The sequence below is a fragment of the Pipistrellus hanaki genome, assembly GCF_964339955.1.
Source record: "Pipistrellus hanaki genome assembly, chromosome: 14".
Taxonomy (NCBI): Eukaryota; Metazoa; Chordata; class Mammalia; order Chiroptera; family Vespertilionidae; genus Pipistrellus; species Pipistrellus hanaki.
The window spans coordinates 21,495,475-21,510,841 of NC_140516.1; the positions used below are offsets into that span (position 1 = coordinate 21,495,475).

The 15,367-nt window shown below is 38.6% G+C and overlaps 1 protein-coding gene across 6 annotated transcripts in view; it reads left to right on the forward strand.

The window, feature by feature from the left end:
• The window catches only part of JMJD1C (jumonji domain containing 1C), a 207,745-nt gene that overhangs the window by 46,530 nt on the left and 145,848 nt on the right, over positions 1 to 15,367 (forward strand). For 4 of the 6 annotated variants that reach the window (XM_084903944.1, XM_084903945.1, XM_084903942.1 and 1 more), the window contains exon 2: positions 11,611 to 11,775. Coding sequence is in view for 3 of the 6 variants with exons in the window: in XM_084903942.1 (XP_084760068.1) it covers positions 11,611 to 11,775 (165 nt within the window). In the remaining 3 variants the exon portion in view is untranslated. Of the gene's footprint in view, positions 1 to 3,781; positions 3,832 to 11,610; positions 11,776 to 15,367 lie in introns of all 6 variants that reach the window. The other 2 variants (XM_084903943.1, XM_084903949.1) reach the window with 2 other exon arrangements.

A 15,367-nucleotide genomic window follows, 5' to 3' on the forward strand; every position in this document is an offset into this window, starting at 1 on the left:
TAAAAACCTGATAAACTGATATTCCTCCATATGTGCTTACAATATATTTCAGTTTTGGTTAAATGGGTACCTAATGTTTATATTATCGTGACTATATAAACAGTATTTTTGGTTGCCTATATACTAACTTTTAATTTCTTGAAAAATAATTTTATTTTGGGGGGAGTTAATAATTGCCTTGCATTTTCTCCCTTTATTTAGTGTTCTATGTACTTGTCACAGATTTAATCAGATACTCCCCAAGTTATGTAGAATTCTCTCAGTACACTCAATTATGTATATTAAGTAACCTGGCAATTTTATCTTAATCTTTAGAATCTTGGGCTTTTATATCTGGACACTCTAAGAACTCTTGTGGTCTTATTTTGCCATTATCCTGGTGATTCCCTTGTCTTTTTTATTTAACTCTTTTCTTAGATTCCATATTTTGGTTTACACAGTCTCTTGTATTATTGGTGGAATATATCTTCCAGTAATTTATTTTAAAAGGACTGTGTGGACTTCTTTTATGATTGTTCATCTGAAAGTATTTGTATTCTACTCTTAAACTTGACTTATTTCTGACTGGTTATAGAATTCTGGCTTAGAGATTGGAAATTATTTTTCCTAAGAATTTTGAAAGTATTGATCTAATGTTTTCCAGATACTGGTTTTGCTTTTGAAAAGTCATGCCATTCTGCTTTTTGATCTGTCATCTGAAAGAATCATGTGGAATCTTCTTTGTTGTTTGTGTTTGGAAATTTCACAATGACATTCCTAGATGGATATCTCTTCATCCATGGTGCTTATTAGCTCTTGAGGAGCTGCTTTTAAATCTGGGTACTTTGAGTTTAGGTTCTAGGACATTTTTTTAAATTGTTTCTTCTTTTTTCTAATTTTTAATTATTTTTCTCTTTCTGAAACTTTTGTATTGGTATGAGAGTATGTATGATGGTCCTTATTTTTTTCTCATTTTACATTCTTTTCTAACAGTTAGTGGGAAATTTTTTCTAACTTAATATTCTAAAGCTTCTATTGTATTTTTCATTTTTCATATTAAAGTTTAATTTTTTTTTAACTTTTTTGTTTTCCAGATAGTGTGTGTGTGTGTGTGTGTGTGTGTGTGTGTGTGTGTGTGTGTATAATCCTGTTTCTGTGATTTGATTATGTTTCTCTTATTGGGAATATTATATTAGTATTTTGGTATGTTTTCTTCTCTTTTCAGAGTCTTGTTTTTTGAAGTCACTTTTTCCCCCCTGTGTTATTTTGTCTGTTTTATATTTGATGTTTTACTTGGAGTACATAACTGATGATTCTGACTACTCATATTTTAAAACACATTGGGAGCTCTCAGCCTGTGGACAGGGTTGGTTGGCTATATAGTCTTGTCTGTTTAGAGATCAGGTCATTGCTTTGGGGAACACCCAATATCTGTGTATTTAGTTGCCTTTTATTGTAAACTGGTCACGTTTCCCAGAAAAATCTGCTAGTCTTTCCCCCCAATTCTCAAAAGTTTCACCCAATGAGGTAAAAATAGACTTAGAAGTGGGAGAAAGGTGTTGGTTTTCAACATCATTTCATTATGTAAACTTTCACTTAATCCGCTGTTTCAGTAGTAATGTCTGCATTCAGCTTGCTTCAAATATGCTCCCTGATCCAGAGACCCAAAGATAACCTTTTCTAGGGGTGAGGGGAAAAACACACATTTTCTGCCAAAGTGAGACTGAAGCCAGGAAAAGAAACAGACTAGTCTAACTTTTCCTATTAGCCCTACTTGCCCCTCATTTTTTAATCTTTGGGGCTTCTCTGTTGTAAATTGGAGTGTTCATTACTTTTGCCAAATTCTAGCTTTAGCTTAAGCTTCTTTTATTGCATAAAGTCACCTGCCACTGCTGTTGCTATTATTTTAGTTATAGTTTTATTCTGCCCATTTTACCAATCTATTTAAATCTTTTTAAAATATGTTTTGTTTTTTTTATTGGAAGGGAGGGAGAAATAGAAACATCAGTGATGAGAGAGAATCATTTGATCAGTTGCCTCCTGCATGGGCCCTACTGGGGATCAAGCCTGCAGCCTGGGCATGTGCCCTTGACTGGAATCAAACCTGGGACACTTCATTCTGCAAGTCGATGCTCTATCCACTGAGCCAAACCAGCTAGGGCTCTATTGAAATCTCTTGCAATCTTCATCGTATTACCCAGCATGTTGAATTATTCTCTTAATGTTGAGTCCTATTGACTTATCTTTTTTAATAAAAAAATATTTTATTGATTTTTTTTTTTACAGAGGAAGGGAGAGGGATAGAGAGTTAGAAACATCAATGAGAGAGAAACATTGATCAGCTGCCTCGTGCATACCCCTCACTGGGGATGTGCCTGCAACCAAGGTATGTGCCTTTGACCAGAATCGAACCTGGGACCCTTCAGTCTGCTGGCTGACGCTCTATCCACTGAGCTAAACCAGTTAGGGCTCTTAAATCTTTTATATCTTGACTGAATTATGAGGATAAAGTCCTATTGATTACTTTAGAAGAGATTCAAAAAGTTTTACTTTAGTTCTTGGTTAATAGTTTAAGTTATAGTTGTTTACCAGTTGAGTACCCTGGTGTGCTATATTATTAATGAGCTTACATTTTTCATTTTCTTCCTAAGAATATTTTCAGTTCTTTCATAATTTTTAAAATTTCTTAGTGTATTAGTTACAGTCGTCTATCTAAAAAGAATAAATTTCTTGCTAAAGAAAAAGTTTAGGTCCTAACCAAGTTTGCTCAGTGGATAGAGCATCAGCCTGTGGACTGAAGGGTCCCAGGTTCGATTTTGATCAAGGGCATGTACCTTGGTTGTGGGCACATGCCCAGTAGGGGGTGTGCAGGAGGCAGCTGATCGATGTTTCTCTCTCATCGATTTTTCTAACTCTCTATCCCTCCTCTCCCTTCTTCTCTGTAAAAAAAAAAAAATCAATAAAATGTATTTTAAACAAAGTTTAGGGTTACTTCTAGTGAAACAAAATTTGCTCTTGGTGTAACCTTTTTCTTTTGTAGTGCTTACAAGACACATTGCAAATAATAGTTTTTATATTCTAGATATAAACTGACATAAATGGATTGTCAAGAGCCTTTTAAACTCAAATTATGTTCCTTTAATATATAATTTTCTTTTTGTAATACACTAAAGGCCCACTGCACGAAATTCGTGCAAGCATAGGCCTTCCTTCCCCCAGCTGCCGGCACTGGCTTCCCTCTGGGGCCCGGGTTTCTCTTTGACAGCTGGCAGGCACCTGGGGCCTAGGCTTTCCTCACAATTCCTGCTTCATCCGGAAGGTCATCTGGTCTAATTACATATTATGCTTTTATTATTATAGATATTTTTATTGATTTCATAGAGGAAGGGACAGGGAGAGATAGGAACATTAACGAGGAGAGAGAATCATTGATAGGCTGCCCCTTGCACGTCCCACACTGGGGATGGAGCCTGCAACCCAGGCATTTGCCCTGACCGGGAATCGAACCTTGGCCTCCTGGTTCATAAGTCTATGATCAACCACTGAGCATACTGGCTGGGCTAATATATAATTTTCTTTAAAAAGTTTTCCCAGTTTCCAGAATCAGTGCATTTTAGAAATTGTTTTCCTTTCTTATTATGTTTTACAGATTACATTAGAGATGCATGCCTAATTCGGGTCTGTGACTATTTAGAGTCATGAGACAAAAACTAATTTAAAGTGTCTAGGTGTTCTCTTACTGTCTTCTTTTTTCATTTCAACTTCATTTACTTTATAACTATGTTTCTTCTACCTTTTCCAGTTTTCTACTCAATTCTCCTTGGTGGAGAAGATGGATGCAAAAGAGGAGGTGTGAGTAGTTCTTTATTCTCTCTGCATCTGTTAACATTACATCATCTTTCCCATGCAATATTCTTGTTTCTTCTTAGTTCATCCTCTTACACTTATGCATCCAATGGGCTAGTATTGGTTTTTGTTTTTTTTTTAATATTATTTATAAAGTTTAGTTTATTCTGACAAAATTCTTATAAGGTTTATGATACCAATTTGTAAATATTCTTAGTTACGTTTCCCTTCTTCCTTATATCCTTTTAAAATCTGACATGAGGAAACTATATATAGTTTATAGTGGAGTCACTGTGTGATTATAGATAGGTATAGAGATTCTTCCCAGTCTACAGCTGGAGCTCTTGAAAGCTATTTTATACTTGGGAGCAACATGACAATTAAACCCTGAAACCTGGTAGTTACCACAACCAATTTTCTTCATTCAGATGTGAATAGAAAATTAAGATATTCCTAAAACATTTTTTTCAGGTGTTTTTTATATATACAGTCACAATTTTATTTATTGCTCAATACAGAGGAGTAGACAAAATTTAAAGCATGTACTTGGAAAATTTGGGAAAGCTTAAAGAAAACTTAGTATACCACTCTTGGATAATTTTCATTAGCATTTTGCAAGTGGCTTGTCTAGTTTTATTTTATACACACACACACACACATATGTATATAGTAGAATTGTAGTATAATAGCACAACAGTAAAAAGTTGCAGGTCCTGTGTTGGGCTGAGTGATTGATTGATGAGGCCAGAATAGGAGAGAGTGAGCAGGAAACCTAGGAAGTGGTTTCCAGGAGTCAAATGTTTGAAATTGAAGTTATGGAGAAACTCTAACCGGAGGAGGGGAAGGAATAGTTCATGTAGGATAGATGATCAAGGAAGAAGAATGAATTTTGCAATGAGGAATAATGAGCAACCTAATCCATCTCTAAGCTCAGTAGTATAAGGGATATAGTAGGGAAAACAGACATAACTTGAGAGGAATCCAGCAAAAAAACTGTCTTTGGAGAAAATCCATATTTCATTTAAAGGAAGAAAGCAGAAGATACACAATCCAGAGAAGTGGAAATTATGGTAGAGTTTTACTAGCATTTAGAGATCACTGTGACAGGTTTTCTTTTCTTTCTTTCTTTTTTTTAAAAAATATATTTTATTGATTTTACCCAGAGAGGAATTGAGATGGATAGAGAGTTAGAAACGTCAATGAGAGAGAAACATCGACCAACTGCCTCCTGCACACCCCCCACTGGGGGTGTGCGGGCAACTAAGGTACGTGCCATTGACCGGAATCGAACCTGGGACCCTTCAGTCCGCAGGCCGACTCTCTATCCACTGAGCCAAGCCGGTTTCAGCTGTGACAGGTTTTCATGAGTTCTATTAAAGAACATATATGCATAACTCATATAATATGGACAACAGAATGATGGCCAGAAGGAAGAAAGGGCAGGGTGAAGATGAGCCAAGGGAGGGAAAATGGGGACATATGAGCCATGTCACCAGCTCTGGATAGGTAGTTTTAATTAAAAAGTTAGTAACACAGGCTCAAGTAATGTATTGCTTCAAAAAATGGAATCACTAAGTCTAGAAGGAATCCCAGCTCCTCATCAGTGCTACAATTTTCAATTTTAATCCTAATCATCAGTGCTACAATTTTCAATTTTAGTTCCAATCCTATTATGTGAAGAACCTTTGGAATTTAGCCTCTGTGATAACAATTTTATCATATGTTAAAATAACACCCATATTTTTTTCTTTGTAAGATTGTGTTGAATATAGGATGAGCAAAATATTTGAAAACTCTTAGTATATTGTAAATTAAATATATTATGCATTTATAGTTTCCACTGAGTATAAAATACAGTGGGAAATTTATTAGTAAATAATGAATCAGCCATTACCTATAATCAGAAGGTAACTAATAAGATTTCCAACTACATTTAACTATTTTTTAAAATTTAATAAATATTGTTCAGATTATTACAGTTGTTCCTCTTCCCCCCCCCCCCCCAAACCTCCCTTCAGGTTGCTACCCTCGCTCTGCCCTTATTCCCCCCTCATTGTCCTTATCCATATTTGTACACTTTTTGTTCAGTCTCTCCCTGCACTCCCACTCCCTTTGCCCCCTGAGAATTGTCAGTTCACACCCTTTCTATGTCCCTGATTCTATTATATTCACCAGTTAATACTGTTCATCAGATTTTTAATTCCCTTGGTTTTTAGATTCACTTGTTGATAAAAAGGTATTTGTTGTTCATAATTTTTATCTTTACCTCTTTTTTCTTCCTCTTAAAGAATACATTTCAGCATTTCTTATAATTCTGGTTTGGTGGTGATGAACTCCTTTAGCTTTTTCTTATCTGTGAAGCTCTTTATCTGACCTTCAATTCTGAATGATAGCTTTGCTAGGTAGAGTAATCTTGGTTGTTGTTTCTTGTTATTCATCACTTTTAATATTTTTTGCCATTCCCATCTGGCTTGCATAGTTTCTGTTGAGAAATCAGCTGATAATTTATGGGTGCTCCCTTGCAGGTAACTGTTTTTCTCTTGCTGCTTTTAATATTCTCTCTTTGTCTTTTGCTCTTGGAATTTTAATTATGATGTGTCTTGGATTCCTTTTGTTTGGGGTTCTGTGCGCTTCCTGGACTTGTAAATCTATTTCTTTCATCAGGTGGGGGGAGTTTTCTGTCACTATTTCTTCAAATAGGTTTTCAGTATCTTGTTCTCTCTTCTTCTGGGACCCCCATAATTCTGATGTTGGTACACTTGATATTGTCCCAGAAGCTTCTTACACTATCTTCAACTTTTTGAATTCTTTTTTCTTTTTGCTTTTTTCAGAAGAGTATTTTTTGATTCTTTGTATTCCAAATCTTTGACTTGATTCTTGCAATCCTCTAGTCTGCTTTTTGTCTCTGTATAGTATTTTTTTATTTCAATCAGTGTATGCTTAAATTCTAGTTGATCCTTTTTCATATCCTCAAGTGTCTCATTAAATTTATCTGTCTTTTCTAGGAAATTCTTGAAAAACCTTATAACCGTGGTTTTGAACTCTATATCCAATCTTTTACTTTTCCTCCATTTCCTTCATTTATGGTCTGCCTCTTTGTCTCTGCATTTTAGCTGCTTCCCTGAGTTGTTGGAGTGGTTTTGTGTGTTAGGTGTATAAGCAGGACCCAGTAGCTCAGCCTCCCCAGTTACCTGAGGTGGATACTCTTGGTGCAGCCCTTTGTGGGCTGTGTGTGCAGTCTTGTTGTAGTTAAGCCTTGATTGTTGTTGGTATTTCAGGGGGGAGTTGACCTCCAGGCCAGTTGGTTGTGAGGACCAGTGGTGTCTCCACTGGGAGGGCTTCTGTGCTCAGCTTGGATGGAGTGGAGTCTCAGGGTGGAACAGACAGCCTTGTTTCCCATCAGCCCCACCCTAAGAGGGCCCTGTGTCTTAGTGTCCTGCGGCAATAGCAATAGCTGCACGCACCTCTGAAAGAAGGCTGCTCTTGAGTTTCGCCCATTGCCAGACAGTCCAGTTTCTTCCCGAATGAATTTGGTACCCAAAGTCTCACCCGGAGCTGGATTTCAGTGCATTCGAGAGATTTTGTTTCCATCATGAATTAGAAAGCTAGCCATGAGCTTTCTGTCCATCTTCTCTGTGCACCTCGAGTAAGCCAGCCACATATTCAGCTGCCCGCCCTTTTCACATGCACAGGTCTCTGCACCGTCACAGCTCCTCTGAGTCTCTGTACTTTTTTCTTTCCTTCTAGTTGTAGAATTTCCACTCAGCCAACTTTCCAGTGGTTCTAGACGATGTCCCCTCTGTCTTCTAGTTGCATTTTGAAATTGTTGTGTAATGCTGCAATCTTGATTTTCTCTCTTTTTTTTAGCTTAAATTTTTTTTACAAATCTTTATTGTTGAAAGTATTACATAGGTTCTCCTTTTCCCCCATTAACCTTTTCCCAGCTGCCCCCTCCCCCATCAACCTATTGTCTGGTCTATGGCTATGCATATATGCATACAAGTTCATTGATTGATCTCTTCCCACCTACCCGCCCCTGCCTTTCCTCTGAGGTTCAACAGTCTGTTCATGCTTCTATGTCTCGCTCTATTTTTGATCATCAGTTTATTTGGTTCATTAGATTCCACATATGAGTAAGATCATGTGATGCTTATCTTTCTCTGTCTGCCTTATTTCGCCTAGTATAATATTACAGTTGACCTTTTTAAAAAAAGTTTAATAATGTGGCAGTCAAAATATGAAAAGCAGATGCAAACGTGTTCCCTTTAAAGGTGGTGGTGCTATCATGATTGCTTTGCACTGCATGATCAAAGGTAATGATGATACCAGATTCCAAAGAGCAAGGCTTCCAGGCTCACAGACTGAAAAGCTTGGTTTCGGAAAGTCTCAGATGAGTAACAGGTGGCAGGAAAGACATGAAATTTAAAGAACTGTCACAGTACAGGGTGCAGCTACTGGGTCATCAGCATCTTGAAACGTTTGTTGGTGGAGATTCAGTGTTGAGAGTATTTGTCATCTGGAGAGAACCAAGCAGGATGAACTGAGCAGATTTGTTGTCTCGTAGGATTGAACTTCTTCGGGGTATAGACCCAGTCTCCTTGTTCATTGAGGTAATACTGGAGAAACAGGATCTTGCTGAAACAGGAGGTTCCAATTCTGTCTGCAGCTCAGTTTATTGAGGGCCTCACGTCTACAGTTGACTCTTGAATGGCATGGGTTTGAACTGCTCAATTCCTTTCATACATGGATTTCTTAAAAATAAGTACTATAGATGCATTTTCTGTTATTTTCTTTAATATTTTCTCTAGCTTGCTTTATTATAAGAATACAGTACATAATATACACAACACAAAATATGTGTACATAGACTGTTAGTGGTATGACTTCCGATCTGCAGTAGGTCTTGACATTTACAAGACTTTACATTGGATATATGTCCTTTGGGTTAGAGAAATGTATACAAACCTTGGCTTTTTAGATTCTTGACTGAAATGTTTTGTCAATAAGACCATATTATAATTGTTCACGAGGGCAAAGCAGATAGTGTTCAGGTTTTCCTTAACATTGTCTCTACTTTAGTTTTTCTGGAGTTTCCAGAAGCCCATTTATACTATAGCTTAACAATTAAATAATTAAATATGAGAATCTTATACAATTTTAAATAGTGGGAGAATTTCTATACTCTGAAACATTTGCATAACGCCAGATAGACCTTATCTCAACCCCTAAGGATCATTTTTAGAAGAAGCCTTGACTTGGGCTCCTGTTGACTTTGTGTGGATAACTAGAAACAGATGTTAACTCCTTGAACAGTGTATTCCTGTCTTTACCAGTTCTAATAGGTAAACACATCTAACTAGCTTTCTAACAGGCAGCAGCACAAAAACCTCAGAATCAAATATATCTTTTACCAGTTTATCTCCATGTTTAAAAGTACATGATTACAGGAGTCAGAAGATATATATTTTTAAATATATTTTATTGATTTTTTTACAGAGAGGAAGAGAGAGGAATAGAGAGTTAGAAACGATGAGAGAGAATCATCGATCAACTACCTCTTGCACACTCCCTACTGGGGATGTGCCCGCAACCAAAGTACATGCCCTTGACCGGAATCGAACCCAGGACCCTTCAGTCCGCAGGCTGACGCTCTGTCCACTGAGCCAAACCGGTTTCGGCAGGAGTCAGAAGATATTTAATATTTATTAAGCACTTAGTAAATGTGCATCATTGTACTGGACACTATAACAGCTTTACCCTCAATGAATTTGCATATATAATTTAAAGATATTATATTTGAAGAATATAGGAGAGTATATGATTATGATAATATAATCTGTGTGACAGGTAACTGTTTATAGAAGTTCAAAGCTAAGTTTGTTAACGTGGGAGTTACATACATACTGAAGAACTTGAAAGAGTCCAGTACAAACAAGAATTAAATATAGGGAAACTGAAACACTTTAGGTATAATGTAACAAAAGATGGGTGGGAGAAAAAGATAAAGGACTACCTTCAATGTAACTGAACTAATTGGGAAGACAGTTCTATGACAAGATAATTTTAGAGAATGAATGGAAAAGGATGTAAATGAGGGCCAAGAAGGGGTAGAATGATTGAATCTTCTATATTAATAAGAGAAATATGGTAATTGACCATCACTCTGCGACACCCACAGCCTATCAGGAGGGAATATGCAAATAAGCAGGACAAAGATGGCAAAGGTCATGGAGCCAGCTGGATTGGGCGGGAGGCTTGGCTTCCTCCATTGCCCAGGTCAACCCAAGCTTCCTGTCTGCACTGGTCAGCCGCTGAAGGAAGGGCCTGTGGGCAGCAGCCACAGAGCTGGCCTGAGCGCATGGGAAGCTTGGTTTGCTCTGGCCAGGCCGCCAAGGGAGGGGCCTGCAAACGGCCCTCAGCCCCTCACCCAGTCTGACCACATCCCCCAGCAGGGATTCTCACCCCATGGGGACGTGGCTGGCCTGCAAACCACCACAAGCCCCTCACCCAGGCCGCCCTGTCCCCCATGGGAGCTCCTACCCTGATTCAGGATACCCTTTAGGGCAAACCAGCTGACCCCCTACTGTGCACCAAGCCTCTGTCTATACTAATAAAAGGGTAATATGCTAACTAGACTGGGAGACCTTCCAGGAGACCTTCCAGACATTCTTCTGAACAAAGCCATGGTGGTGGGATCTAGGTATAGGTGGCTAGGGGCCAAGAGGAGAGGGCAGTTGTGAGTTATCAGGCCAGGATGGGACAGCAGTTGTGGGAGATCAGGCCAGTGGGGGTGGGGGGGCAGTTGGGAGTGAGTAGGCCAGCAGACAGAGTGGTTAGGGGCAACCAGGCAGGCAGGCAGGAGAGCAGTTAGCCAGCAGTCCCGGATTGCAAGAGTGATGTCCAACTGCCAGTTTAGGCCTGATCTTGATCCCTAGGGGTCCCAGATTGGAGAGGGTGCAGGCCGGGCTGAGGAACACCTATCCCCAACCCCATGCATGGATTTTGTGCATCGGGCCACTAGTGAGATTTTATAAAAATGTCAGTTTTGGTTTTCCAAATGTAACATCCTTGTCTTGTTCCCAGTGTAAAGGAAAAGCTTTCAGTCTTTCACCATTGAGTATGATAGTTTTGGGTTTTTCAATATGATCTTTATGTTAAGGTTGTTTCCTTCAATTCTTAGTTTGACGTTTGTTTGTTTTTTAATCATGAAGGTGTTGCTTGTCAAATGTGTTTTTTTTCCCTGTGTCAATTAAGATAATCATGTTTTCTTCATTCTGTTAATGTGGTATATTGCATTGATTGATTTTATGCTTTGAACTATCTTTGCACTGCAGCCTATCTTTGTATTAAAGTTTTATTGGAATAAAGCCAAGCTCATTTGTTTACATATTGTCTAGGAATGCTTTCATACTACAAAGTCAGAAGTAAGTAGCTGTGACAGTGACCATATGGTTTGCAAAGCCTAAAATATTTACTGTTTGGTCCTTTTTAGAAAATGTTTTCCGACCTCTGCTTCTAGAATCATCAGTATCTATAGAGTGCTCTAGTATGTCTTGACTAGATATTGATCAGTCTATTGTAAATTGCTTTTCTTAATAAACTTATGATTTATATTATATAATAAGGGGTTATAATATGATTATGGATAGGTTACTTAATGATTTTAAGAGAAATGTTTATTTGAATAATGAATTTGGTAATGTCTTCTCAATGTCATAGCTTATACATATTTTAAAATATCATAGTCTATATTGCTTATGGAATTTTATGTTTTCTCTTCTATAGGTATATGTGGAATTTGATGATCTTGAATGGGATAAACGAGAGTGGGTTAGAGTTTATGAAGATTTTTCAACCTTCTTGGTGGAATACCACTTAATCTGGGCCAGGAGGAACAACCCTAGCCAGACTCAGGGATCAAAGAGCAAGCAGATTCAGTGGCCTGCATTGGTAAGATCACATTTTGTTTTATTAAGCATTTTTATTTAGTTTAAAAGAATAAGAACTGAATGTAAGTTTATATTTATTTGCTGATTATCCTATATCATAAAAGCCTAATATGCTAAGTGTTCAGTTGTCTGGTCATCTGTTCAACCAGTCAAAGCTTAATATGATAATGATATGCTAAGACTGCTCAACTGCTCTCTATGATGTGCACTGACCACTAGGTGGCAGGCGCTTCGACTGGTAGGTTAGCTTGCTGCTGGGGTCCAGTCTATCAGGACTGAGCAAGACACGCTCTGGAGCCCTCCCATGGTCCCTTCCCGGTTTCCCAACCTCCCACGTTATTCATTGGCCCCAATTGTGCACCGGTGGCGTCCCTCGGCCTGGCCTGCGCTCTTTCGTAATCCGGGACTCCTCAGGGGATGTCAGAGAGCCAGTTTTGGCCTAATCCCACAGGCCAGGCCGGGAGGCTTAGAAGATGAGAGTGACAGTCTTCCTCCTTATTGAGTGTTTCATTTTCTAGAGATTTCTCACACTTTCCTTTTCGAATTTCTGCCAGATGTGGCTAAGGACTCAGTTTGTGATGACTTACTTCCAATCCTTAACTTTTCCTATTCCTGAGTTTATTTACTTAGCCATCTTGTGTGTCTCTTTCAAGTCCATGGTTCTAGTTTAGGCCATTTCAGCTAACATTGCAGTGTCTTCCACTTTTTCTGCTCCGCTTCTCATTGTCTAGCAGCTGTGTCAACAGACTTTGCCTCTCCAAAGATAGATGCTGCTTCATTGGACTAGAAGGTGTTAGCAGAGAAATTATCTTCTTTAGGAGTGTTCCAAGGCTTTAGGTTCAATTTGGGTCTTTGGGAGAATACTATTATTACACCTGTAATCATTCCAAGGATAATCATTATATCTGTCATATTTGTCTTCATAGCAGTCCACGCCTCCTCTGTTGTGATCATCTCTACAGTACCCACTACCAAATGCTCTTCTGCCACTGCCTATCCTGAAATCATAACCTCTATTATAGTCTCTGCTGCCTCTATCATGATAGTAATCCTGGCCCCAGTATGGATCCATATTCTGGCTTGGGCCATAATGAAAACTGTGCCAATAGCTATCACAGTATTGGTCTCAATCATAATGATCTCAATACTTGTCAGCACCTCTTCTTAGGTGGATAAATTTCAAAGCTGTCTGTATCAGATGGGTCCTCCAGTGTGTATCTATTTAGTCAGAATCTTGATTTTAATCTCAGCTAAAAGAACCATCATCCCTGTCTATCTTGTGTTTGATCATCGATGTCCATTCGAATTCTCTCATTATTTAGAGACTCTTCATTGAGACTCAGGGCATTGGACAAGGAATCTAGGTCCTCAAACTCAACGTAACCAAAACCTTTCAACCTTGCTGGATTGCTGGATTCACTTGGTAAAGAGACCACACTGTTATTTAATCTGTAAAGAATTCCTTAATGGAATCTTCTGTCACATTATAGGACAGGTGATTAGAAAAGCAGTGTGCGGTGGCAATTTGGGAAACAGCTCCTGTCAATATTGAGTTCCCAAGCAGCCTGTGGAACAGTGGGAAGGATAGAACGGTCTGTAGGTGCTCTGTACACCGCATTATCATTTTTGTGCCAAGTGGTTGAAACATCTCCTTCCATGTTGCAGTCCATGTTGCAGTTTCATGAGCCCAGCTGACTGGATTGGGGACAGAGGTGCTTCCTCCACCAGTCCCTCCATCCTTAGCCAGAAGGTTTATTAGGGTCTTCTCTGTCTTATTCTTTTTCTTTTTGCTGAAGCTGCCATGTTAAAAGAGGAAGAAAGAACATAAAGGCTTTATGTGTCTTTTTGTTAGTAGTCTTTCAGCATATTTAGTTTCCTAATAATTTATTATGTGCATTAGGGAATTATAAATTGGATTAAAAGATACGAAAAGTTGACTGGTTTGTGTGCAGTGTGGAACAACTTTGCCAAGTGAAACTTTGTAGGTGAATAATAAGAGGATAAGAAGATACTTTATAACTGCTCCTTATAAAGGATTTAATTGCATATAGTTTTCTTGGATTATAGATAATAGCAGATATTTAATGTGAAATTATATGTTCAAATAATAGGTAAAATTACTTCATATCAGGAAATGTTACATTTAAGAAAATAGATTATAATAAATTCTCAGTTTTATAAAAGAAACATGCTAAATTAGTAAGGTCATTAATTGTATGAGGAAAAAAGCCACATCTGTTTAATCATTATTATCTGTTTTTTGACATTGTTTAGCATGTAATAGGTATGCAATGTATATGTATAAAATTTTTTCTTACATTAATATTGAGGAAATATTTTAAAAGCAATTAAAATGTATTTCAGGTATCTATATATTGTAGTAAAAGCCTAAGCAACTATTATGGTGGAATGACAGGTCACTATGGGGTGCACTGGCCACCAGGGGCAGATGCTCAACGCAGGAGCTTCCCCCGATGGTCAGTGTTTTCCCACAGGGGAATGGCGCTCAGCCAGAAGCTGGGCTCACTACTAGCAAGAGCATCGAGCCAAGTGGTAAGGAGTTTGCCACTAAGGAGCAGCGAGTTGGGCAGTAAGGAGTGAGGGATCCCAATTTGTGAGAGGGATGTCCAACTGTTGGCTTAGCCAGACATCCCCCGAGGGGTCCCAGACTGCAAGAAGGCGCAGGCCAGCCTAAGGAATACCACCTTCCACCCCGTGCACAAATTTCGTTCACCAGGCCTTTAGTATAAGTATTATCAGGGTATTTACTTTCAGATTCTTTTAAACGTAAATTATTTATAAGGACAGTGTTAGTTGCTAATAATTATACTACTTACAAATTTTTCTTTTTAGTTAATATTTTAAAAGTATGAGGAGATAAGTATTTAAAAAGAAAAGATAGGGATGGAGGAAGGAGATGCAACAAATTGAATTAATGGCATTTAAAAAGATATATATAATATGGAAGGATAAAAGATGATTTTTTTATAGGATACCTTTAATACTTTAGCAAAATAAAGAAGATAATTTTATCCATGATTGGTATTAAAAATTATTTGTTGAATGAATACGTAGAATGGCTAATATGTAGTTTTAAAACCATGACTAGCATACTTTTTATTTTACAAACATTATCTCAAAAATTGGTTAAAACTTGTAATTATGACATATAGACCCAGTGCATGAAATTTGTGCACGAGTTTGGTCCCTAGGCCTGGCCGGTGATTGAAGTGTGAGCATCTGGCATGGAAGGATAGGTCCCAGCTGACCTCTGGGCTCTGGGCAGCACCTGGGCCCCCAGATGCCTCACGTGCCCCACCTCCACCTGAGTCACTGCGCCTCCATGAGTCCCCACATGGAGATGCAGTGAGCACGACCAGATGCCTTCTGAGTGAGTTGGGGCGCAGTGTGAACCTCTGGGCTGCCCAGTGGTATTGCACAGAAGCTGGGTGGGCAGTATGCTCTCCCCAGCTGGCCTCACAGACTGGCTCCTGTGTGAACCCATGGGGAGCCCGACTGGACTCTGTGGTCCTGGCAGCTACAGCCTGGCTCACATGGAAGAGGCTGTGTGGGTGTGGGGCAGTCTCCTCACG